The sequence below is a fragment of the Amyelois transitella genome, chromosome W (assembly GCF_032362555.1).
Source record: "Amyelois transitella isolate CPQ chromosome W, ilAmyTran1.1, whole genome shotgun sequence".
In the NCBI taxonomy this organism is placed as follows: Eukaryota; Metazoa; Arthropoda; class Insecta; order Lepidoptera; family Pyralidae; genus Amyelois; species Amyelois transitella.
Genome location: NC_083536.1, coordinates 201,597 through 227,860, shown reverse-complemented (window position 1 = coordinate 227,860; position 26,264 = coordinate 201,597). Strand labels below are relative to the sequence as shown.

Here is a 26,264-nt window from a genome sequence, read left to right as displayed (position 1 = left end):
AAGGTTATGATCAAAAAGCCTTTTCGGTTCCCTACTCAACAACTATTTTCAGAGATATCAATCATGACAGTCAGGCAACTATTTATCTCCATGTTGCTGCTTCGTAAGCACTCACAGTTGGTGTATGATCCGACACTACATACCCGAAAGCGTAGATGGGACCTAGTATGTTCTACACCACCACATAGGACTGTTTTTGCTGCACGGCATTTTGAAGTAATTAGCTGTATTTTGTATAATAAGGCCAATAAAATATTAAAAATATACCCTTGCACAAAACGTGTTGTCAAATTTAAAATTAAAGAGTGGCTTTTGACATTAAATTACTCTGACACGGAAAATCTATTGCCTAAATAATATCAATAATTAATGAAATTTATTTAATATACCTAGTCCACGTATCTTTTCTTATTAATATATACGATGTTCACATCGTTGTACATAAATTGTTACCACAAGGCGGTCTAGAGCGTTATTGCAATAGTTTTAAGTTTATCTTCAATTATTCATATTAATAAAACTCTATCCTTAGTTAACTGTTGTGTAACTCAAAATAATTCCCAGAATACAGATTCGTCTAGTTTGGGAATTATTAAATCAGTGTACATTTTACTTCAACTTAAATAAACAAACATCATTACATCCTACCGGATCTTCCGTGATGCCTTCTACCAATCAAGATACAGGTTTATTCTTAGTTTGATGGTGGATGGCTGAGCGTTGGACCAGATTAGAAAATGTATTAACACCTTTTATAAGAACGATGAATGTACATAATATGTTGCTGAAATGAGTCAATAAAACCAATTTTTTTTTTTTTTTTTTTTTTTTTTATATGTAAAAAATGTAAAGGAGTTAGATGAAGATACTCTACATCTTCTCAAAGTTTAAGAGCTTATAACAGATCCTGAAGCTCGCCAGGTAGAAGAAGGAAGTGCAGAATTTGTTATTAAAATTTAGACATTGATATATTTATGTAAACTATTTCTAAGCTTATAATATTTCGATAACTTTTTTCATAACTTATCAAGTACTTTTTTTATTCAGCGTTATATATTATTATTCCTATACGTGCAATAACGTGCATTTTTTTAATTTTTATCATTATAAGATACTCGGCTTAACAAAAAAAAATTAATGCGTATTCTATTTTTACGGAAGTTACATATATAATACCATGTATATATTGAGTTAGTTGCTATGTAAACATTAATTGACTTACTTACGTTGTAAGCCGGCAGGCCATTGCAGATTTGGTGGTAGTGCACTTATTTAAGACTTGTATTCTGTTTTAAAATATTAAGTAGGTATATCTTATTATATTTTAAGTAGTATATAACTAATATTATTTATTTATGGATGACTCTTTTGAGTCGGCTAGGGAAGATTCTTTTCATGATGCCGTCTCACTTGGTGATTTAGTGCGTAAAGATTTGATGCCCGTTAGGAAATATTTTAATGTTTGCCACATCAATGCTCAAAGCGTAGCAGCCCATTACACTGATCTCCTAGAACTTGGAACGGTTGAACATCTCCAAGCAATTCTGGTTTCAGAGTCTTGGCTGAAGCCTTGCCTTGATTCATTTTTGGTTGCATTACCTGGCTATATACTGATAAGAAATGACCGCACTGATAAAGTTGGTGGAGGTGTAGCCATATATTTACGCAGCAATCTTTCTTATAAAATTTTATTCCAATCTCCCTCTTCTTACTCGGCATCAGCCGAATACATCTTTATAGAAGTTGAAGTGAGCCACCAGAAAATTGTATTGGGGGTTATGTATTGTCCACCAGGTATAAACTATTTTTCTTCTCTTGAGACAGTACTTGATCCTGTTGCTTCTGTATACTCTCATTCCCTTGTATTATGGTGATATCAATACTAACCTCTTACTCGACACCTCTTCTTCTTGTAAACTTCGTGATATTGTTGACTCCTTCAATCTTTCGGTTCTTCCTTTTAATGCCACTCACGTCAATAAGGACTCCCCTGACACCTGGCTTGACCACATATTTACCTCATCACTCGATAATATCATGCTTCATGGTCAGCATCCTGCTCCAGCATTTTCTCGACATGATCTTATCTACGCTTCTTACAAGATTCACACCACTAAGATTAAGGCAAAGTCAGTTTTAATGCGCAACTTTGCTGGGCTGGATATTGAAGCGCTGCGTACTGATGCTGCTGGCACTGACTGGGTGCCATATTAGCTGCTGATACCGTGGAATCCAAGGTCGGCCTTCTTAATAGCTCAATTGTTTCTCTTTTTGATCGTCATGCTCCATTCCGTCGTGTAAAAATTAAACGATCTCCTTGTCCGTGGATGACCAGGGCGCATGGCCATGGCAAAACGTAATCGAGCGTTCTTAAAATTTAAACGTGATCGTTCTGATGACAATTGGGATATATTTAAGAGGGCACCAAAACTTTGTAATCGTATGGTGAGGTCCGCGAAACGTCGGTATTTCCATGAAAGCATATCGAATTCTTCTCCTGCTAATGTGTGGAAGTTCCTCAAAAGCCAAGGTGTAGGTAAGGGTAATTCCAAGGTATTCAATTCCTCTTTTTCTCTAGATGAAATAAATGATCATTTTACTTCCACTACTTCTCTGGATTCTTCATCTAGGTTGCAAACTATTTCCTATTTAAACTCCTTACCTTGTTTGCTACCTGACACGTTTTCCTTTTCTACAGTGACCATTGAAGACGTAAAAAAATTGTCCTTTCCATAAAAACAAAAGCCATGGGGATCGATGGAATTAATCTCCGCATGATTCTTCTTCTTTTGGACTTCATTCTTCCGGCTCTCACTCACATCATTACTATTCCCTTAGTTCAGGTGTATTCCCTTATGGCGGAAGGCATTTGTGATTCCTCTACCTAAAACTAACAATCCTGGCAGCTTAAATCATTATCGTCCTATCTTTTCTTCTCTATTCTTCCATTTTTCTCTAAAATTCTTGAAGCAGCAGTGTATTCTCAACTATCCTCTCTTGTTCTTTCTAATGGACTGCTCAGTGAATTTCAATCGGGATTCCGCCTGACTGGTGGAAAGGTGAGGCATGGAGCACGGCAAGGTGACCATCCTTGTACTTATTGATTTCTCCAATGCTATTAATACGGTAGGTTACGATGTTCTCCGTGCTTTACTTGCTCGCCTTAATCTCTCTCCAGTGGTTCTCGATTGGTTCGCATCTTATCTTCGTGGCCGACAGCAAGCAGTCCGTGTTGAGCAAAATATCTCAAGTTGGCGTGACCTTGTTTCTGGCATTCCCCAAAGTGGTATATTGTCCCCTCTCCTGTTCTCCATCTTCATCAACTCTCTTACTTTACTCCTTTCTTCTTCTTTTCATCTATACGCAGACGACCTGCAACTCTACCACTCATGCGATTGTGAGTGTATTGACTCCTCGGTTGCGCTCATTAACAGGGATCTTAGCATTATTGCAGACTGGTCGACTAAGTACGGAGTAGTTGTAAACCCGGGTAAATGCCAGGCTATAATTATAGGAAGCTCCCGGCAAATTTGTAAAATTAATTTCGAGGCTATCAATCCCGTTAAATTTAATGATGCTACGATCCCTTACTGCCCCAGCGTAAAAGACCTTGGACTGCAGATCGATTCAACTTTTAGCTGGGTTCCTCACGTCACTGAGGTCTGCCGTAAAGTAACTGGTATGCTTCGTTCTCTTTATAGACTAAAGAACTTCCTTCCTCTGAGAACCAAAATCTCCCTCGTCCAATCCTTAGTCATTCCTACTATAGATTATGCCGACGTGTGTTACTGCGATCTTACTCAAGTCCTTCTCATTAAACTCAACATATTAGCCAACAACTGTATTCGCTTTATTTTTAACTAGCTGTGCCCGCAACTTCGTCCGCGTGGGTTAGTTATTTTGGGCATCATTGAAGCCCTCAAGGATATATAATATTCCCGTTTTTTTTTTCACATTTTCCATTATTTCTTTGCTCCTTATAGCTGCAACGTGATGTTATATAGTCTAAAGCCTTCCTCGATAAATGATCTATTCAACGCAAAAATATTTTTTCAATTCGAACCAGTAGTTCCTGAGTTTAGCGCGTTCAAACAATCAAACAAACTCATCAGCTTTATAATATCAATAAAGATTTAAAATTTAAGAAAAACCCCGACAAAAATTTTACTTATTCATCTCTTTTTTGCAGCGAGGGTTAAGCTAAGAATACTCTTGATCAAATCATCAATATTCCCTTATATATTTAAAGACAGAAAGAGGTAGTCTCTGCCTACCCCTCCGGAAAAGAGGCATGATTTTATGTATGTATGAATTTAAAGACTAAAATTCGCGCTGAAAAGCACGGTTTATAATAATAATATCAATTATTATCTGTCAATAAAGTCGAACACTCTGATGGCATCAACAGCCAAATATTGAATGAAGCTTGCATCATCTTCGGGTCTTGCCATACTGCCTGAGGGGAGTCGGAGTAGATTGGTCAGGGCTTTTGGCCCTCTTCAATAGCATCATCGCTGCCTACGACTGTAGGCAGGTCGATGGGGCGGCCGTGGCGGCCTGGGTCTTCAAGACTTCACTGGGAGTTCCCATCGGCGGCGGTGGGTACGGTACGTGGCTGTATGATGACCTTGCCCTCTCGAACATCTTCGTGGCCAGCCGGGCCACGAAGTCGTCTAGGCTCACCCACTTCAGGTCCCTGAGGATCGTCGAGTTCCTCACGTAGCGCGGGGCTCCGACGACTGCTCTGAGACTTTGGTTCTCTTGGGCTCTGAGTCTTCTCCTGTTGGTCTCAGAGCAGTATGCGTACCACGCCGGGGCCGCGTACGTGAGGCGGGATCTGACGTACGTTTGGTAGATCTCGAGCTTCGTCCTCAGGGGGAGGCTGGAGGAGAGAACTGCGTAAAGTCTCCCCCTGGCTGCCTTGGTCTTCGCCACGACGTCTCCAACATGTTGCTTGAAAGTGAGACGCCGGTTGATGGTCACTCCCAGGTATTTGACGTGCGGCCGCCACGGCACCGATTCGCCGAGCAGTCGCAGTGGAGGCGGCTGGGGTCTTGTCCCCGTCACGATTGCTTGAGTCTTGCCGACGTTTACCGACAGCCTTCATTTGGAGAGCCAGCCCGGTAGAGCATCCAGTGTGGGCTGCAGCCTCTTGGCGGCGTATAGCGAGCGTATGGATGAAGCTTGCGCTCGCCTCCCACCTCTTTTCTACCCTGCCGCCGCGCGCCGCGTCGAGCGCGGCAACCGTTACGCAAAAATAATCCTTATAGCATGATTCAGCATTTACATTTACGCGATGGCTTGTTAGCGTTTTTAATTTCATGTATAAGTTTGGTGTTTCTATACCGATTTCGATGATTCTTTTTTTATTGAATAGGTACTTATATTTATTTTTAAGAATTACGAATGAGTGTGAGTGTTATTGGTATTATAAACGTCAGAGTAAAGAAATATAATCAGAAAGCTCCGAACTACTAAGCTATTAGGAGTTATTGTGAGTCAACCATAAAAGATAGACTTATGCTGTCTTGGGATATTTTTTTAATAATTTTATGTAAAAAATTTCCGTAATACATGGTTTCGCTGTAGCTTTAACCATTAAGGCTGCACACGCGACGGAAGCTTAAAAAATCAAGTAACTTCTCCCGTTTTCCCAACATTTCCTTTTACTGCTCTGCTCCTACTGATTGTAGCGTAATGAAAAGTATACTATAACCTGCTCAGGAGTATGAAGAATAACTGTAGCAAGTTTCGTTAAAATCCGTCAAGTAGTTTTTGTTTCTATAAAGAACATACAGACAGACAGACAGACAGACAAAAATTTTACTGATTGCATTTTTAAGCATCAGTATCGATCACTAATCACCCCCTGATAGTTATTTTGAAAATATATTCCATGTACAGAATTGACCTCTCTACAGATTTATTATAAGTATAGATATCCGTAAATACGATCATATTTCTTCTTTTCGTTCGCAGTTATCATGGCTTCCTATTCCTGAACGTCGTAAAGCCAGAATTCTTTGTTTGTTGTACTCTCTACTCAATGATGCTCACTCTCCTCTTTACTTAAAATCTAAATTCCCGCTTCTGAGTTCCGCCCATTCCCATTCTCTACGCTCTGCAGACAACCTGACTCTGCGTACTCCTCTGTTCCGGTCTACTTTTTTGGAGAAATCTTTCTAGGTTCAGACTGTGAGGCTCTGGAATGCTCTTCCTGAAATGATTAGGAGAGCTCCTAGTCGCTCTGCGTTTAAACATGCTGTGAAGGGGTTCTTTCTTCGGCAGATTAATGATGGGTCATCCTAATTATATATTTTATGTATGTATATGTATTTATAGTGTATATTATGTATCTTGTATGTATTTACGCATTTTTTTTGTAATGTATGTATTTTGTCAGTATGCATGTGCACTTTATCGCACCACCAACTAAAAGTTTTTCTGTTTGGTCAGCTGGTTGACTGGTAGAGAATGCCAAACGGCATTAAGTCCGCCTTTTGTACATTTTTGTTTTTGTGCAATAAAGTTTAAATAAATAAAATAAATAAATATATCACTTCATATATGTGCAAAATTTCATAGCTTTATCTTTTGAATTGACGGTTCTACAGATTTTTGATCCGAAACGGACCCATATTTTCCACAGTGCGCCGGAGGGGTTTTAGTGCGGTAGTCTGGCACACTCGGTGCCAGGAGTCCCACACTCTCCCGGGTGAAGACCCGGAGGGTCGTCCGTAAATGGATTTCCCCTTCGTAACAAAAAAAAAAAGGCCTTCCCACTCCAACCTTTCCCTCCACACTCTCCTTGTATATCTGCTTAGTCAACCTGCTTTCATTCATCCTCTCCACACGACCGAACCATCTTAACATACCCTTTTCTATTCCTGTAACTACATCTTCTTTCACATCACAACAATCCCTTATCACGCTGTTTCTTATCCGGTCACTCAATTTCACACCCATCATACTCCTTAACGCTCTCATTTCCACTGCATTTATTCTGCTTTCGTGCTTCTTTTGCCATACCCAACTTTCACTCCCATACATTAATGTCGGGACCAACACGCCCCTATGCACAGCCAGTCGAGCCTTTTTGGATAGTTTCTGACTGCTCATAAAGGCATGCAAAGCTCCATTCACCATGTTCCTCGCGTTCACTCTCCTTTCAATATCACTATCATACTTGCTATCTGATATAAACTTTGATCCTAGATATACAAACTCTTTCACTTGCTCAACTTTTTCTCCTCCAATCAAAATATTACATGCTGTCATTTCTTTCTCCATTTTAAAAACCATTGTGTTAGTTTTACTTGCGTTCACTTTCATTTCTTTCTCTTTTAAAGCTTCATGCATACAGTTTACCATCTCCTGTAACTCTTCCGCTGATGACGTCAGTATAACCTGATCGTCGGCATAGAGCAGACATTTGACGAGTAACTCATTCATCCTTAATCCACTTTCAGACTCTTTCAAATCTGTCAAACAACTATCCATAAATAGGTTGAACAGCCACGGCGACGCAACACATCCTTGCCTAACGCCTTTCTCAATCTTAAACCACTCAGTGTGCGCTCCGTTTATCCTGACACAAGCACTCGAATCCTCATATAAGGATTTCAGTGCTGGTATTAAGAGTCTGGTCACCCCATGCATAGAAAGTGTTGACCATAATTCATTCCTCTCAACTCTGCCATAGGCCTTTTCCAGATCTACGAATATGCAATAGACTTTTTGACTCTTGGCCAAAAACTTTTCGGCTATGCATCGCAATGAAAAGACCTGCAGGCTTACTCTCGACTCGCAATGCCAATATATAATGCCAATCTCAATGCAAGAAACGTCATTTGGCACTCTTGAATTTCACACTAGCGCCACATTGGGGCGAAATCGGGCGGATATTGAGTGAACTAATTAATATTGAGATTGTGTTCTGGAACTTGGAATTAGTTACTCTTGAAGCCATTTTGACAGCTCGACATTGCGTTGAACTTGTGTTAGTCTTGAATATTTATTGTGATTATCACAATAAGGGAATAGTAACTTTGTGAAAATTGCGTATACATTTTACTTGTAAAAAAGTGCATACAATGGCTCGTTTGGTGTTGCAAAGTGTAATTTTCAGTGATGCCTGTAGAAAGGATTTGCGAGAAACGCGTAATTTGCGTAGGATTGCTCGGTATGCCGCCGATAAAACATTTGCTATGATTGATGACGAATTTAAGCGAAATTATCGTGTCACCAAGGCATTGTTCCATTATTTATATCAAGAGCTAAAACCCTTGATGCAAGCGCCTAAAAGAAGAAGTGATATCAGTACAAAATACAAGGTAACTTTGTTTTAAATTATGTGAGTACTTTGTGTTAGTTTGTGATACAAACAAGTTTGCAAAAGTACCTAATTGCTTAATTAATTGGTTTTGGTCTACAGATACTAGTAGCACTTTCATTCTATGCAACTGGCAGCTACCAACGCCTAGCAAGATGTTCACTAGGTACTACCATGTTGCAGTAATCAGTATCTCGATTGAGGGATGTGACAGCAGCATTGAATCACCCGACAATCCTGCATAAATACATAAAATTTCCTCAAACCGTTTCAGAACGCAATGTTATTTAAAGAAGGTATGTAAATTGTGTTTAAGACATGACAATTTATTTTATTTGGCAGATAAATGTGTGTTAATATCTGTGTTTGTTGTAGGTTTTATGAAAAAATTTGCATTCCTGGAGTAATAGGATGCATAGATGGAACCCATGTGGCAATAGTACATCCTGCTGAAAATGAAGAAAGATATTTTAACAGAAAACATTTCCATTCAAGAAATGTATTAATAGTATGTATCCCTTTTATATGTTTATTACACAAGTTCATAATAAGCTTATTTTATATTACCACTATAGCGGGGCGATGATTGAGAAGTAAAAGCCAACTACGGGATAACAACTTTACTTCGGTAACTTATAAAAAGAAATACAAAACTCGCTCGCTAATAAGAGGTGCACACCGCACCGGTCCGCGCGTTGTTTAAAGACTGACTTGTTCAATGAGGCGCACGGGCGGTCCTCGACGCGGGCGCTGGGAACGGCGTGGTATGGACGAGGGGGGCGCAGGGTGACGCGATGTCTCCCCGGAAGGGCCTACAATGTTGCCCGCTATACCACTACATATATTATTTATTTATTTTTGTTACAGATCTGTGATGCGGACTTAAATATATGTAAGGTGTACCAATATTAAATAACTCCAAGATAGTGTTTAAGTATATTTTTATTTCCTTTACTTTTCTACACCACCGTCCGAAAGAGACTGCCCCTTCAGCCGAACGTTTCCTTTCTTAAAATAACTACTACAATTTTGAATTTACAAATTTCTACTAGATTATTATAATTAAAAATAAATATTGTAAGAGATTAAATGACAAATATTAGGGCACCTTACACTCGTCCATCCTGACAGCGTGTATGTCCTCATACACCTATATGTCGAAGACCTTACACTCGGCTGAAGAGGTAGTCTGTATGATCTTATAATATATAAATATTTATCTATACAATGCTTATTTTTTTGAAATCCAATATTCTGTTATTACCCTAAAATAATAGTAAATTACACCCAAAAACATTTATCTAACAAAAATTGGTTGTTAACAATAACATTTTAAATCAAGTAATGATATCAATAAAAATAAAAAAATGTTCGATCAATCATCGATCATCTATTCATGGTTTCATTTTCTGGTTAATCATAATTGTAACATCAATTAATTCTATCCTTTTGGAAAAATCATTCGTAAACCAATCAATTCTTACGAATATTACTAATGAGCTCTAAACCAATCATTTCTTAGAGCTATTTATACTAATTTAACGAACCGATCCAAAATTTCTCGTTAAGAAATATGTGCGAACCAATCAATTCTCACTCCTGACCTGAAAACAAATACGATTTATTTCTGTACACGACAATCATAAGCCAATAAATTTTAAAACAAACATGATCTGAATTTCTTATGAAAAACTGTACTCATTATCTTAGAATAGAATAGAATAGATTTATTTTCAAAATTGGATACAAGGTATCACTTATTGACGTCACATAACTTAAATCTAATTATAACTACTACCGCTTCCAAAGCGCATGTGTAGAAAAAGCGGCGGAACAAACTACACTGCAGTAGTATTTCTTAGTTATCACTATCACACTGAGGTCTGCCGTAAAGTAACTGGTATGCTTCGTTCTCTTTATAGACTAAAGAACTTCCTTCCTCTGAGAACCAAAATCTCCCTCGTCCAATCCTTAGTCATTCCTACTATTGATTATGCCGACGTGTGTTACTGCGATCTTACTCAAGTCCTTCTCATTAAACTCGACAGATTAGCCAACAACTGTATTCGCTTTATTTTTAATATCCGTAAATACGATCATATTTCTTCTTTTCGTTCGCAGTTAGCATGGCTTCCTATTCCTGAACGTCGTAAAGCCAGAATTCTTTGTTTGTTGTACTCTCTACTCAATGATGCTCACTCTCCTCTTTACTTAAAATCTAAATTCCCGCTTCTGAGTTCCACCCATTCCCGTTCTCTTCGCTCTTCAGACAACCTGACTCTGCGTACTCCTCTGTTCCGGTCTACTTTTTTGGAGAAATCTTTCCAGGTTCAGGCTATAAGGCTCTGGAATGCTCTTCCTGAAATGATTAGGAGAGCTCCTAGTCGCTCTGCGTTCAAACATGCTGTGAAGGGGTTCTTTCTTCGGCAGATTAATGATGGGTCATCCTAATTATATATCCTAATTTTATATTTTATGTATGTATATGTATTTATAGTGTATATTATGTATGTATATCTTGTATGTATATCTTGTATGTATTTACGCATTTTTTTTTTTGTAATGTATGTATTTTGTCAGTATGCATGTGCACTTTATCGCACCACCAACCAAAAGTTTTTTTTTCTGTTTGGTCAGCTGGTTGACTGGTAGAGAATGCCAAACGGCATTAAGTCCGCCTTTTGTACATTTTTGTTTTTTGTGCAATAAAGTTTAAATAAATAAATAAACTATCAGAATCATCATTAACATCTAATGCCCTAATGTGTATCCATCGGCAATCTATCGCAATCTATCGGCAGCCACAGTGGTTTTTCTTTTATTTTTAGTGCCTTCAAAGCCGGAAATTGGAGCTACCTTATAGCGGTCATTTCCTAGAACCTTGACAACTCGATAAGGCCCCTCATACGCTGGTAAGAGTTTACAACTTCTACCATTGTTTTGAAACGCAGTTTTAGTGATCTTTACAAGGTCACCTTTCTTATAAATACGTGCCGGGTGCCTACCTTTATCATAATAATTCTTTTGGTACACTTGTACTCTGTCAATTTTATTCTTTACTTCGTCATGAATTGTAGCAAGGTCAACTTTTTCACGCGTTTCGGCTATGACTTCGTTCAAAGCCGGATTAAGTTCTGCATTGATTGCCGTACCAAACATCACTTCCGATGGTGTTCTACCTACAGTTTTCTGTACAGTATTATTTAGGCCCCATTGAATCTTACCTAATTTGTTATCCCAATCTTTCTCATTATCCCTTAAGTTTTGCGCAGTCAGTGAGTCCAAAATGGTGCGATTATAACGTTCTACCTGCCCGTTTGAACGCGGGCTGGCTACTGCGTTAAGAACATGTTTGACACCTCGATCTAGACAGAATCTCCTAAACGTGTGGGAAGTAAAACAGCTACCACGGTCACTAATAAGTCTGTTTGGCGTGCGAAAAGTGTCAAAAATTTCTTCTAAGACTTTGATAACGCCCTGAGTCTTTGTATTCCGAACCGGCTTTATAAATACGAATTTAGTGAAGGAATCTATCACGACTAGTATATGCGTATTACCCTTTTTAGATTTAACAAAGGGCCCAAGGTGATCGATGTGCAAGGTGTCAAACGGTGTCTTTATCTTTTCAATTGAATGTAGTAGTCCTTCACGAGAACAGTTTTGCTTTTTCGCATAGGCGTACTCTATACATGCGCTTACATATTTTTTTACAAAACGTGACATCTTTGAAAACCAATAATGTTTTTTCATCTTTTCTAATGTTTTTTCGAAGCCAACAAGTCCGATATCGTCATGGTTCATCTTGCACAACTGCCACCTTGCACCCTTAGGTACTACCCAACGAATATCATTATTACCGTCACCAACACGTTTGTACAATCTGTTATCCCTTAACAAATAATTATTTTTGATGTACGCTAATCCTTTCGAATCAAAGTCACTGTTTAGCGTGTTGCGAATTCGGTTCAACTCAGAATCTCCCCTTTGCAGGGTGAGTAACCAGTCCTCATCTCCTATTACCATAACAGCTGAAGTACTGGTTATGTTTGACACTGGATTTTGAGACAATGCGTCCACGTGGGTCATTTTCGTTCCAGCCCTATAATTGGTGTAATTAAATTCTTGAAGTGCTAGCCACCAGCGAGCAATGCGTGGTACAGGTCTCGTTTCTGGAAAGTCGATCGTAGTACACTACAGTCAGTTATAACCTTGAATTGTTGACCCATAAGATAAACCCGAAATTTTTTTAAGGAACAAACAACCGCAAGCGTTTCAAGCTCGAATGAGTGAAGGAAATTTTTCTCCTCGGGGGTTGTTTGCCGACTGTAGTACGTCACAGGTCGAAATGATTCGCTGTCTCCACTACGTTGTAAAAGGATACCACCTATACCAACCTTGCTAGCGTCTGTATGGAGTTGAGTCTCCGCGGCGGGATCAAAAATAGCTATGCTAACACTGGTCTATCGATTAACTTAGCTTTCAATGACTGGAAAGCATGTTCTTGATCATCTGATCATCCACACACATTCCTTCTTTAACAACTTTGTAAGTGGAGAAGCCACTTGAGCGAACCCTTCGATAAACTTTCGGAAATAACTCACAAGCCCTAGAAATTGTCTCACACCATGTACATTTTCAGGTCGTGGAAATTGAGCAACGGAGTGTATTTTTCCCTCGCTTGGTCTCACGCCCTCGACAGTAATCTCATAACCCAAATAATTTATTTTATATTGCAGGAAGCTGCATTTTGAGAGATTAAGCTTAAGATTGGCTCTCTCCAATAATTGCAGTACTTCCTCCAACCCTCTCAATCATTTCTCTGCGGTAGTATCGAAAATCAGCAAGTCATCAATATAAACCATAGCCTTCTCATATCTCGTCGAACCAAGGACTTGGTTCATCATCCGCTGAAACACTGCAGGTGCGTTCGCCAGGCCGAACGGTTGCATGCGGTTAAACTCAAACTGGCCGTCCGGAGTGACAAACGCTGTAAGATGTTTGGATTCCTCAGATAAAGGCACCTGATAGTATCCAGAAAATAAATCCACAGTTTATAAACCACGCTTGGCCTGATAATCTAGCGATCTCATCTTCGATTATAGGCATGGGATAACGTTCTTTAGTTGTTACCTCGTTCAACCCTCTGTAATCTATACATAAGCGCGTATTACCGTCTTTTTTTCTCACTAAGATGATGGGACTAGCGTAACTGGACGTAGATTCTCTAATGACGCCCGCCTCTAGCATGTCCCCTACCATCTCTCGAACTTGTCCCCTCTCGTGATGTGATAGTCTATAAGGTCTATGCACGATCGGCCGCTGATTATTAAATTCGATTTTCATTTCTGTTACGTTTGTGCAGCCTAGTCCCTTCAGATCAGATGCAAAACAATGTTTATAACGCTGAAGCAAGTCGACAAGTTTTAATTTTAGATTACTAGGCACGTTATTCCCCAGACAAAGCTTATCTATTTCGATATTATCTAAAGTATTTCCAAAGTCTAGTGATATTTCTGGCGATATTTCGTTTATGTGATTTACCAGGTTAACCCTCTGACCACGAGAAAATATGTAATGCTTCTGTAGAACAAAAGGAATTGAAAGAGGTCCCATCGTGACGAACACTAAACCGTTTTTAACTGGTTACAAACCTCCGTAGACAACTAACTGTTGAGTCGGCTTACCTACGGTTTTTGTGTTAAGCATAATATGACCAGTAAGTTTTGGTTCGGTGACAGCTTTAACACTGACTATGCCACAAAGTTCGCATTGTTCAGATACACTGATTCTTACTTCCTGTTTATCAGATTCAGAAAGGTAAGTGGCGGGATCGGGAATCTCATTTCCTAGATCAATAAATCGAAGGTCTTTGGAATCCTTATATACGACAATATTAGGTAATTCTGAAAACGTCTGACCTAACAAAAGCTGTTAACCTAACAGATGATCATCGACTACCCTACATAAAACCTCCGCAAGTACTCCATCAACCGATAAGGTCAATAAAACTGAACCAAGTGATTTCACAATACAATTGCCAAAACCCTTCATATTAGAAGGCAGGGAATCATGACTAACACCTAACAGAGACAAAACAGATTGACGAATCAACGAAACCTCACTTCTAAAATCCACAAATGCTGTCATCGGAAACCCATTCACGAATACTTTTTTTACAAATTTAGAATTAGGGCTAGAGTTGAAAATGGTGTTCTTTGTCGTGTCATCATTTGAAGATCCTTTATAAACACTAGTCGAGCAATTTTCGATTTTGTGACCTATCTTATGACAGCGATTGCACTTTAGTAAGGGTTTAGGGCATCTAAGATAAGGGTGACCCTTTTCTTTACAATTAAAGCAAAACACATTTGTCTGATAATTACTCGTAGAATTACTCAGCTTAAAATTTGACCTTGAATTCTGGTTGTTATCTGGCAAGCTACTATTTAAACTCCTACTTTTGAATATTTGCTGAGTTAGATCTTTGTTGCTAAGCAAAAATTGTAAAAGTTGATCTGGAGCAGAACACCTGAGTGCCAACGCCCCTGCTCTCATAGTTCTATCACTAATGCCGTGTATAATGCAGTCAACAGCTTTTTTTTCTGTGATTTCACATTGACTTAAAAGCGCAAGTTTCTCATAATAATATACTTCGATTGATTCATTAAATTTACTCTTTCTACGAAGCATCTCCTCCAAGCACTGGCCATAGTTCTGATCACAAGGAAACGCGGCAACTAGCATATCTTGCCACTCTACCCATGTTGTAAAATGGAATGCAAACTTTCGTACCATGTCTAAGCCAGTCCTTGGAGTTTTTGCATCGCGAAATGGATCGTGGTTTTCTCGTCCCAACTGTACACAGAAGCACATTCGTTTACTTTTTTGATCCAAATATCAATCCGTTGGTTTTTGGTAGACGGGTTAAATTCGGGAATAATATTTTTATAATCTAGGCTTTTGTTAAAATATTGTGCATTCTGGTCTGTACGTTGTGACGAGTTAGCATTTTTAAAAGAATTAAAAATGGTTATTAAATCTTTAGTTGCAAAAGGGCTACGTGACCTTGAATGTCCGCGGCGGTCGTTGAGCGGAGTCCTCTCAGCATCCACGCGCGACGGTGACTCAGCACGGCGCGGTCTCGCTGACAGCTGACGGGACCCGCTGTGCCGTCGTCTCCGCTCTACATGGAAGTTTCTTTGCAGCTGCTCTTCAAGACGCCGAAGGCGTCTTCGTTCTTGCTCCAGTTCCTTTTCTAGAGAGCGGCTCCTGTTGCAGCTGCGGCCGTGGGTGCTACGGCTACGGTCCCGGCTGCGGCTACGCCCCCGGCTGCTTTGATAGGTAGGTCCCCTCTGCTGGCTTCCGGACGGACCTCGCGTAGGTGTTGTCAGCCGTCGTTGATAATCGTCTCCAGTGACATTTTCAGGAACTGGATTCATTCTGGCACTCGCAGAAATATACAACATCTTAGATCGGGATTACGGAATATTATTTATAAATTGGTTAAATAGCTCTTAATACACAGTAAAATTTGCGCATTTACAATTTCAGCTTAGCTTTAATTTTCAGAGAAAATACCCATTTATTTTTTTTCAACACGAGGAAAGAGAAATATTGTCATAATTGTCCATAACAACCATATCTAGAGATATTTTAGTACGCATTTTACTTCTATAGGTATGCCTTTAATTTTTAATTATATATTTAAATTAGGAAAACAGGTAACTTTTCTAAATATAACACAGTTAATTATTGCATAGTGACTTTAATTTGACTAATCAATATAAAACTCCATTAAATATATTTTATTAAAGTTATGATTACTTACGTTCGATAATTTTTATACTTTAATAGCTATAATACCCGGCTTCGCCCGGGAGTTGATATAAGATTACACGGTAGGTGAAATAAAAAAATAAACTTTGACGCGATAGTAAAAAAAATTATTGAAAACATTCGCTCATTGTTTACACTATTTGCTTATAAACAACATTTTTCATTTTATTGTCTGGAGTATATATATATGTATATATATATAGATTTTTCGGATTTCCTACCCTTGAGCAAGCTACATATAGCTGACCGTGAGAGAAGCAGGGTTCTTTGAGGTTAATGCCACAATATTTTAAAGTTTGTCCTTGCGCTTTGTTAATTGTAAAACTAAAAGCAAATTTAATTGGAAATTGCAGTCTTTTAAATTGAAATGGCAATTCAGAAGAGATCAGTGGTATTCTAGGTATAAATACTGTTTGTCCTTTGTTCTTTCCAGAAATAAGTTCAGCTTCAATAATATTATTCGATAGCTGTTTTACCATCATTCTCGTTCCATTACATAGTTTTGGAGAGCTGAGATTTCTAAGTAGTATGATTGGAGATCCAATTTTGAGACGAAGGCAGTGTAATAGCATTCCTGGTACTTGTAAAGAGTTCAGAAATTCTGTAGGGAAGTTGACACTTTCCTCACTGGATACCATCGTGTCCATCGATTTATACACTACCCACAAAAAGTTTGGAAGCACCCGCAAACACTACCCACAAAAAGTTTGGAAGCACCCGCAAATTTCGCTAAATAAAAAAACAACTTTGGTATAACCAATTTTATCTATGGTATACTTAAATATGCCATAATTTAAAATCTTTCTATAATTTTTTTATTAAAGTCGGTGATCATTTCCGGTAAATATTTAAGAAAAATTAAAAAACTATTATTTAACAGTTATGGTTTATTTTGCTGAGTACCCTCTAATGATTTTATTTTCGCTTCGTATTTGTTTTACTTAGTCAGTATTCATTGCGAGTACTGTTCCGATTGTGATAAACTAATTAATCGGCGTTTATATTTAGTTTTTTCTGCTTTTACGACGGTATTCTTTCGTAACTCATATTTTTAAATATTTTCCGTTCAAAATGGGAAAAGGAAAACAGTTACCTAATGAAACTCGTTCAGCTATTATTGCGTTGAGAAATGAAAGCATTTCTGAGAGAGAAATTGACAAAAAACTTGGTATTTCGCCTAAGGGGGTACATTATACCCTTGTAAGACATCGGGAGACGGGCAGTTTATCGGACAGAAAACGGAGCGGCAGGCCAAAGATCACTTCTGAACCAGAAGACCGGTTTATTATAACAACCAGCATAATCACTCGTTAGCGTTTGAGAACGCACGCGCTGGTTTGTTATTATTTGTAAATTCGATTTGTCACGATGTTTGCGTGCGCAAGCTGTAAGCTCAAACATACAGATGGACCAGTTTGCGGTGCTTGTAAGTTGCAGTATGATTTTGGTTGTGCTGGCATCTCGGAGAATGGCTATAGGAAATTGGGTGAGCGGAAAAATGTTTGGCGATGTCCTACATGCAAGTCTGGCTCGTCACCTTCGCTTACTTCAACCTCCCCTATGCCTACGCAGTTAGACAGAATCCAGGAACAGCTTAATCAGATTGCTTTCCAACTTGTACCTTTGAAAACTCTTATAGAAGACGTGAAAATTATAAAAACGGAAGTTTCCGATTTGAAAGCATCTATTGAAATGGCGCACGATACTATGGAAAACCTCACGAAGACAGTCGCGGACTTGGATGCCAGAGTATCACACGTTGAAAGGATAGCTGACTTGGTTCCTGCCTTACAGGATGAGATTATCAAATTAAATCAGGATATTGAGGATAGGGACCAGTGGGCACGTGCCAATAATGTGGAGATTCGTGGGATTCCTCTAAAAAAGAATGAAAACCTCTACGAGTTTGCTCAGAGAATCGGTGAATTATGCGACTACCCTGTTAGGAGGGAGGATATAAACTATATAGCAAGAATACCAACTAGAATTGCAGGTGCGGAGAAATCAATTGTAATTGCTTTCAATAATCGGTACATCAAAGAGAATCTGGTGGCATCTGCACGAAAATGTAAACAGCTGACGCTTTCCAACCTGGGCTTTGCTGCGTCGGGGCCGGTTTATGTTAATGATCATCTCACTTTGAAGAACAAAACCCTATTAAACAAAGCAAGAACACTAGCCCGTGAAAAGGATTTTCGCTACATCTGGGTGAAGCACTCGAAAATAATGGCCCGGAAGTCAGATACATCGCCTATTTTCCTTATAAAGAACGAAAAAGATCTAACGAAAATAATATAAGTTATACTTCGTTGCTGCATCCTATGAGATTTAATAAACTTTGTAGTCCGTTTCCTGTGGTACTGCATCATCACACGATATTTAGATTTTTAAAATAAAAAATAAATAAAAGTCCTTGTATTGACCACATGTTTCGGCCGATCTCCGGTAGGTGGCGCCGTCAGCTCTGCAATCATTCGTTTTTCGTGTGTTGCATCACTCACGTGCGCTCCGTTAAAATTAAAATTGTTTATGCTGAAATTAGAGTTAAAAGTTGGTTTTTACTTAATTTTTCTAGTGAAAAATGGGAGAAAGAACCAAGGATAAGACAGACGAGGAAATTGAAAGGAAAATTAGACGTTTAGAAAAGGAATTGAGTGAACGAAAGAAATGGACGACGCCGCCTCCAAATTTCCTTCGGAATGAAGGTGGGTTTATTTCTTTTACAAATCCCGATACCTTTGTACTTTGTTGTATACATTAAATAATTATTTCCTCAGGGGTGACACGCGATGTCATCCGGAAATTTGTATACATTAAATAATTATTTCCTCAGGGGTGACACGCGATGTCATCCGGAAATAAATCCGACTACTTTCCTAAGGGATGATACGTGATATCATCTGGAAAGTACATATATATTTACCCAAGCTAATTTAGCTGTACTGTTCAAATAGATCGTGATTGGGACTCCTTACACACTTCTTCGTACGACTATCGAGATGAAGTGGACCTCGACGTACTCCCACTTGGCGAGGAGAATGAAATACCGGGGTCTGTACCCCGGTCGCCCGAGGTAAACATGGCCGACGACTCGCAGCATATTCATGACTCGAATGATGCAAAGACAGTGCCTATTCCCGACGCGGCGGTGCCACAAACAGAGGAGGAATTTACGGTCCCTGATGAAATCATGGAAGTACTTGGTGAAGCGAAGAAATCCGAAGAAACCTTCGGAAAGGCAAGGTGTCTCTGAACGGTTGGGAAAAATCCTTATCGAGGGTTTGGCAAAGGAACAGAAGGAAACTTTGTTAACTAAGACTTTGATAATCCCAGAGAATTTTCAACTTGTAAAGGCACTAAAATTAAACCCCGAAGTAGCGTCAGTACTCACCGATCCGGCAAAAAATCGGGACAAGCGACTCGAAAGGTTGCAGAATCAGCTGGGATCTGGTATCGCAGGATTGGTTAACCTTACAACAGATTTAATCAATAAGGACATTGATAAAATGCTCATTATTAAAAGAATATCTGAGGTGAACCAAATATTACTTGATCTCCATTTCGAAGAAACCATGGGTCGTAGACGATTGATCATACCTATGTTGGACAACAAGTTTATTAATTTTATTCAGAATGTGAAACGCGACCAATTTCTTTTTGGAGACAATCTAGGCGAAAACATCAAGACATCTAAATCTATTGAAAAATCGAATATGCAGGGCCCCATACATCGCGCGCTCAGCCATCGACCTCGCGGTACTACCCCGAGCCGCCGCCGCCGGCCGCCAGGAGGCCCCCGGCCACGGCGGCGCGTCGCCCTCCGCCGCCACCCCCGCGGCGACACTCGCAGGACTTTCGCAGCCGCCGTCGCTAGAAAAGGTACCCTTTGCTGGCCGTATTCAATATTTTCTTTGTAACTCGTTAAAAATAACAATGGACCCACATTCTAGAAATAGTTAGTGGATACAAGCTCAAGTTGAATCAAACTCCTGTACAGGTTGTCGAACCATGTAATCCTCCTTATTCAAGAAATGAAATGTTAAATTTGATTGAAAAACTTAAACAGATGGGTTCGATTGTGTCATGTTCACCGTGTGAAGGTCAATTTATATCCCCAATATTTTTAATACCGAAAAGTAATGGTTCAAATAGATTTATTCTTAATTTAAAGAATCTTAATAAATTTATTCAACAACAACATTTTAAAATGGAGGCCACTAAATTGTTATCTAATAATTCCTACATGGCGACCATTGATCTCAAGGACGCGTACTTTGTCGCTCCCATTCATGCGGTTCACAGAAAATACCTACGCTTTCGTTTTGATAATGTATTATATAAATAACTTGCTTGCCATTCGGCGCCGTTTGTTTTTACGAAGTTGATAAAACCGGTACTTACCTATTTGCGCAGTTCACAACATCGAATAGTAGGATACCTAGATAATATCTGGTGTATGGCTGAAAGCTATAACTCGTGTACCAATACAGTATCAGAAGTTATCCATATTTTGGAATTGTTAGGATTTGTAATTAACTATGAAAAAAGTTGTTTATTACCTACTCAAAAATGCAAATTTTTAGGTATTCAACTGAATTTAAAAAATATGACTTTGGAATTGCCTACGGGAAAACGATATGACCCGAAATATTTCCAGTAAAAAGTCAATAAAAATTCGAGACTTCGCTAAGTTTGTCGGAATTTTGACGGCAGCCTGCCCAGCCGTTTCTTATGGCTTTTATGGCTGTATACAAAGCGCTTTGAGAAGGAAAAATATTTAGCTCTGTTAAATTATCAAGATTATGATGCAAAAATGGAAGAGTTGTTGAATAATTTTTCTTGGTGGGAAAAAAGTATTAATATTGTAGATAATCCTATTCGCACCGGGTATTTTATGTATGAGATATTTTCAGATGCTTCACTTTCAGGATGGGGAGTTTTTTGTAATGGTCAGACAGTTAATGGGTTTTGGTCATATGAAAAAAAAAAAAAAAAAAAAAAAAAAAAGAAAATCATATTAATTATTTGGAATTGCTAGCCTCTTTTATGGGATTAAAATGTTTTTGTAAAAAATTGAAGAAAGCAGAAATTCTCTTACGAATAGACAACACTACAGCCATTTCCTACATTAATCGAATGGGTGGTGTACAATACCCCCATCTTAATGATATAACTAGCCAAATATGGCAATGGTGCGAAGATAGACGACTTTTCATTTTTGCATCATACATCAAGTCTCGTGATAATATCGAAGCCGATCGGGCCTCAAGATTTTCAAATATTGACACAGAGTGGGAGTTGCATGACTCCTGTTTTCTTGACCTAGTAACAGAGTTTGGCCAACCTGATATCGACCTGTTTGCCTCCAGAATTAACAGAAAATGTTTAAAATTTGTATCCTGGAAACTAGACCCAGAAGCTTTCGAAATTGATGCATTTACTTTGAATTGGAGCTGATTTTTCTTTTATGCTTTTCCTCCCTTTTTAGTCATATTAAAATGTATTAGAAAAATCATCAATGACGAAGCTGCCGGGTTATTGGTTGTACCATACTGGCCGAGCCAACCATGGTTTCCACTTTTTACGTCTCTGACGGTTTCTAATGTTTTATACTTGTATCCCGATAGGAATATGTTACTTTCCCCTTCCAGGGCTCCTCACCCTTTATGGCCCAGCCCAGATGTAATGTTACAATCTTTAGCCAAGAATACGTTGCAACAATATAACTCTACGTATAAGTTATGGTTTTCCTTCTCTAGAAATAACAATTTGGATTTTTTTAAGGTACCTGTCCCAATTTTACTAAAATTTTTGTCACATCAGTTTAAAAATGGAGCTAGCTATAGTTTATTAAATTGTATGAGATCAGCGCTATCATTAATTCCTGGTAAAGAAAGTTGTACCAATGATTATGGGATAAGATTCTTTAAGGGCGTTTTTAAAAATAGGCCAAGTTTTCCTAAATATCAAAATTGTTGGGACCCTAACACTGTATTGTCATATCTTTCTAATCAGTTTCCTAACGAATCATTAACATTAGAATTGATTACTAAAAAATTGGTGACTCTGCTCGCTTTGTCTACGGGACAACGCGTTCAGACGTTATCCTTAATAAAATTGTGTAATATTTCCATTTGCGAAACGCGCATTGATATAAGTATAGATGAGATCCTTAAGACATCTGCACCTAATAAAAATAACCCAAAATTGCAAATTCCATTTTTTTTCAAGAAAAGCCCTGTATTTGTCCAGCGAGGGCTCTCTCTGTTTAGATATGACGAGTGGTTTGCGAAGTGAGCCAGCTACAGACAGGCTTATTTTAACTACTAAAAAACCTTTCCATAACGCCAGCTCTCAGTCTATAAGCCGCTGGATAAAGAGCGTGCTCAGAGACAGCGGCTTAGACGTTAGTGTCTTCTCAGCTCACAGCACGCGACACGCCTCGACGTCAGCGGCCCGCCGGGCTGGTGTCTCCGTCGACGTCATCAAGCGTTCTGCTGGCTGGACTGGCTCATCTCTCTGTTTTGCTAAATTCTATAACTTACCGTTGTCAGATATTGGCCCAGACAGAGCCTTCGCTGAAGCAGTTTTTGATATTAACTAATTTAGATAGTGCAATAATTTAGTTTATAAGTATATAAAAATACTATAAGTGTTTCCTGATTTGAAATTTTAATAAGGTTATTATCAATAATAAATATTCGTTTGATTTATTCAAGGCATTTTTTATTTTTGAATAAATTTTATCATTCTGCATTTTTGGCGCTAAACATCTACAAAGTTTATTAAATCTCATAGGATGCAGCAACGAAGTATAATTTATGGTTAATTGAACTTACCTAAGTGAACTTCAACCAAAATTATACGAGTTGCTGCATCCGTAGAGATTTAACTTCCCATCCCACCCGAGATTATTTTAAGTTCACCCCCTTTAATTTGCAGAATGATAAGATATGTACGTACAGTCTCTCTAAAATAAATGATTGCAGAGCTGACGGCGCCACCTACCGGAGATCGGCCGAAACATGTGGTCAATACAAGGACTTTTATTTATTTTTTATTTTAAAAATCTAAATATCGTGTGATGATGCAGTACCACAGGAAACGGACTACAAAGTTTATTAAATCTCTACGGATGCAGCAACTCGTATAATTTTGGTTGAAGTTCACTTAGGTAAGTTCAATTAACCATAAATTATTACTTTCCAATAAAAATCTCATTGTTTATTGTCCTCCAATATTCATTTTTCTACACCAAACTATACACAAATTATCATTCATTTTTCTACTCTCTATTATATGTAAACAGTTTGAGAACCGCGCTTGCATTCCAATCATTTAGCTGTGCCGATTTGCTTATCGGTTGGTTATTGCTTGGGGGTAGGCTGACATTGTGCACGACCATCATACGCTTGTATTTATTTTTTTGCATACCACTGCCTTACGATAACAATGTACTGTTATGTATTACGAAATTGCGTCGGCCCGTAATTTTCTCAGTTATCATACATAATATAATGCAGTTTAATATCCTGATATTGTATTTTCAATTATTTCGTTGGTCAATAAATATAAGAAATATTAAATTTAAATATACTAGTATTTTTAAAATATATGCCTACAATTTATGTTTTCTCAGTTATAAGGTTTCACTTGAGTTTTTATATATTATTATCACATCATGTGCTCTAATGAGTTAAATGTATTTTATCAGAATACGCGGGGGCTACGTACAAAGACACATTTTTTTAAAAGAAATCTCCTTCAAAATTCTTTTGATATTATTTCCTTGACGGAAACCTGGTTGATGGATGAGATAGGCAGTAGCGAGCTTTTTGATAATCGGTATGTTGTTTTTAGGCGCGATAGGAATTATAAAAGGACAGGGCAACAATACGGTGGTGGAGTTCTTCTTGCGGTTCATCGTGATTTAGCGGCTGTTGAACGGCCTGAATGGCATTCATCAGCCGAAGATGTATGGGTTACCTTAACCTCTAACACTAAAAACCAAAATAGGATCTTTAATAAATTACACGTGTGTACAGTTTATCTGTGTAAGGAAAATTTTGGTAATTCTTTTAATTTACAATTGAGAAACTTCTCCGAGAAAATTTCTTCTATTTACAACTCGTGCCCTAATGACTCATTTTTAATTATGGGTGACTTTAACTTGCCCAATGTAGATTGGCGTGGCGATTGCTGCAGCCTGCAACCAAGTGGGATAACGGGTGAAGAACAATTTATATTTTTTAACACATTAGTGGAATGCAACTTTAAACAATTTAATTTCATTAAAAATAGCACCAATAATCGCATTCTCGACTACGTATTGTGTAGCATGGAAAGGATAAATATTACTTCATCTGCCAACGATCCTCTAGTACCAGAAGATCCCCATCATAAATCACTAGAAATTTATATAAACTTCTCACGTGATGGTATGCTTAAAAGTAAACCGAGATATAAGTACTCCTTTGACAAAGCTAATTTTGACGTCATAAATTCATCGCTTGATGAAATGGATTGGGATTCGATTTTGTACAATAACACCCTAGAAGAGGCAGTAGATGTTTTTTACAAATATTTATATTACATTAGAGATAAATACGTACCACGAAAAATGTTGATATCACGCCTGTTTCCTTCTTGGTACACTTCACCTCTAAATAAATTGCTTAAGGAAAAATTTAAATATTTCAAGAAATACAAAGTATATGGAAATACAGCTGACCGTGATACATACCATTTATTAAGAGAAAGAGGTAAAAGGTTAGAGCAAGAATGTTATGATAATTATTTTAAAACAAACAGAAGAAGCGCTAATCAATCAACCTAAATTATTTTGGTCATTTATAAAATCAAATAAGAATTGTTCTAATTCACTTCCTTCAGCATTACATTACGAGGATAATACCGCTTATACCGGTGAAGATGTATCCAATCTCTTTGCTGATTATTTCTCTTCTACCTTCCTCTCGAGTCCATCCAATACCAGTGTTAATAATTCTAACCCGCATGGTAAAGAAGATCTTCCATCTCATGGATTTTCTGTATGTGATATTGAAATTAATCCCGAAACACTTTTCAAACTATTGAAATCTTTAGACGTTAACAAAGGGGCAGGACCGGATCACATTGATTCAAAATTCATTAAAGGTTGTGCGAGTGCCCTAATTCGACCACTGACAATCCTCTTTACTAGATCAATCGAAGAAGGCTTAGTGCCTAGAATATGGAAACGTGCTTTCATCACGCCTATTCACAAGAGTGGTAGCAAAAGTGACATAAAGAATTACAGACAGATTTCTAAATTATGTATTTTTATGAAAATATTTGAAAAACTGGTACACACTCAAGTTTATAATGTGTTATCATCATTATTCATTGAAGAGCAACACGGTTTCCTAAAACAACGGTCCACCACAACTAATCTTCTTAATTTTATTGATTTTGTTTCTTTAAGTATGGATGGTGGAGGCCAGGTTGATGCTATATTTACGGACTATAGTAAAGCTTTTGACCGCATTGACCATACAAAGTTACTACAAAAACTTCTTTTTGCGGGAATTCATGGCAACCTATTTAGATGGTTCACTTCATACATTGAAAATCGTTCTCAGGCTGTAACTGTTAATGGTTTCACGTCTACCTGGCGAAGCATACCATCAGGAGTCCCTCAGGGCTCTTTATTAGGGCCACTACTTTTTAACATTTTCATTAATGACATTAAAACCTGTTTTATTAATTCACACATACTTCTATACGCTGATGACATGAAAATCTATAAACAAATTGATAACATATTTGATTGTGAGCTATTACAGGAAGATCTCAGTAGATTAGACGATTATTGTGCAATCAATAGATTAGATTTAAATGTTAACAAATGTCTCAGTATATCTTTTACGAGAAAGATAAAACCTATTGATTTTAAGTATGATTTGAAAGGTCAAGAGTTAAAAAAAGTGGAAGAAATTCGTGACTTGGGAATTATTCACGACTCAAAAATGACTTATGAAAATCATATTAATCATATAGTTAAAAAATCTAATAAAGCACTAGGATTCTTGAAAAGAACCTGCTCCCAATTTAAGAA

General features: G+C 38.0%; 1 protein-coding gene and 1 pseudogene across 1 annotated transcript; both read left to right on the top strand.

Moving 5' to 3' along the window:
* The first annotated feature begins 8,093 nt into the window (after window positions 1-8,093).
* Window positions 8,094-9,244, top strand: LOC132904324 (putative nuclease HARBI1; annotated as a pseudogene).
* An 8,421-nt stretch (window positions 9,245-17,665) lies between these two features.
* LOC132904034 (uncharacterized) lies at window positions 17,666-18,466 on the top strand. The gene has a single exon (XM_060953962.1). It carries the CDS (start codon window positions 17,729-17,731, stop codon window positions 18,464-18,466), a length of 738 nt encoding a protein of 245 aa, XP_060809945.1. The 5' UTR covers window positions 17,666-17,728.
* The last annotated feature ends 7,798 nt before the right edge of the window (window positions 18,467-26,264 follow it).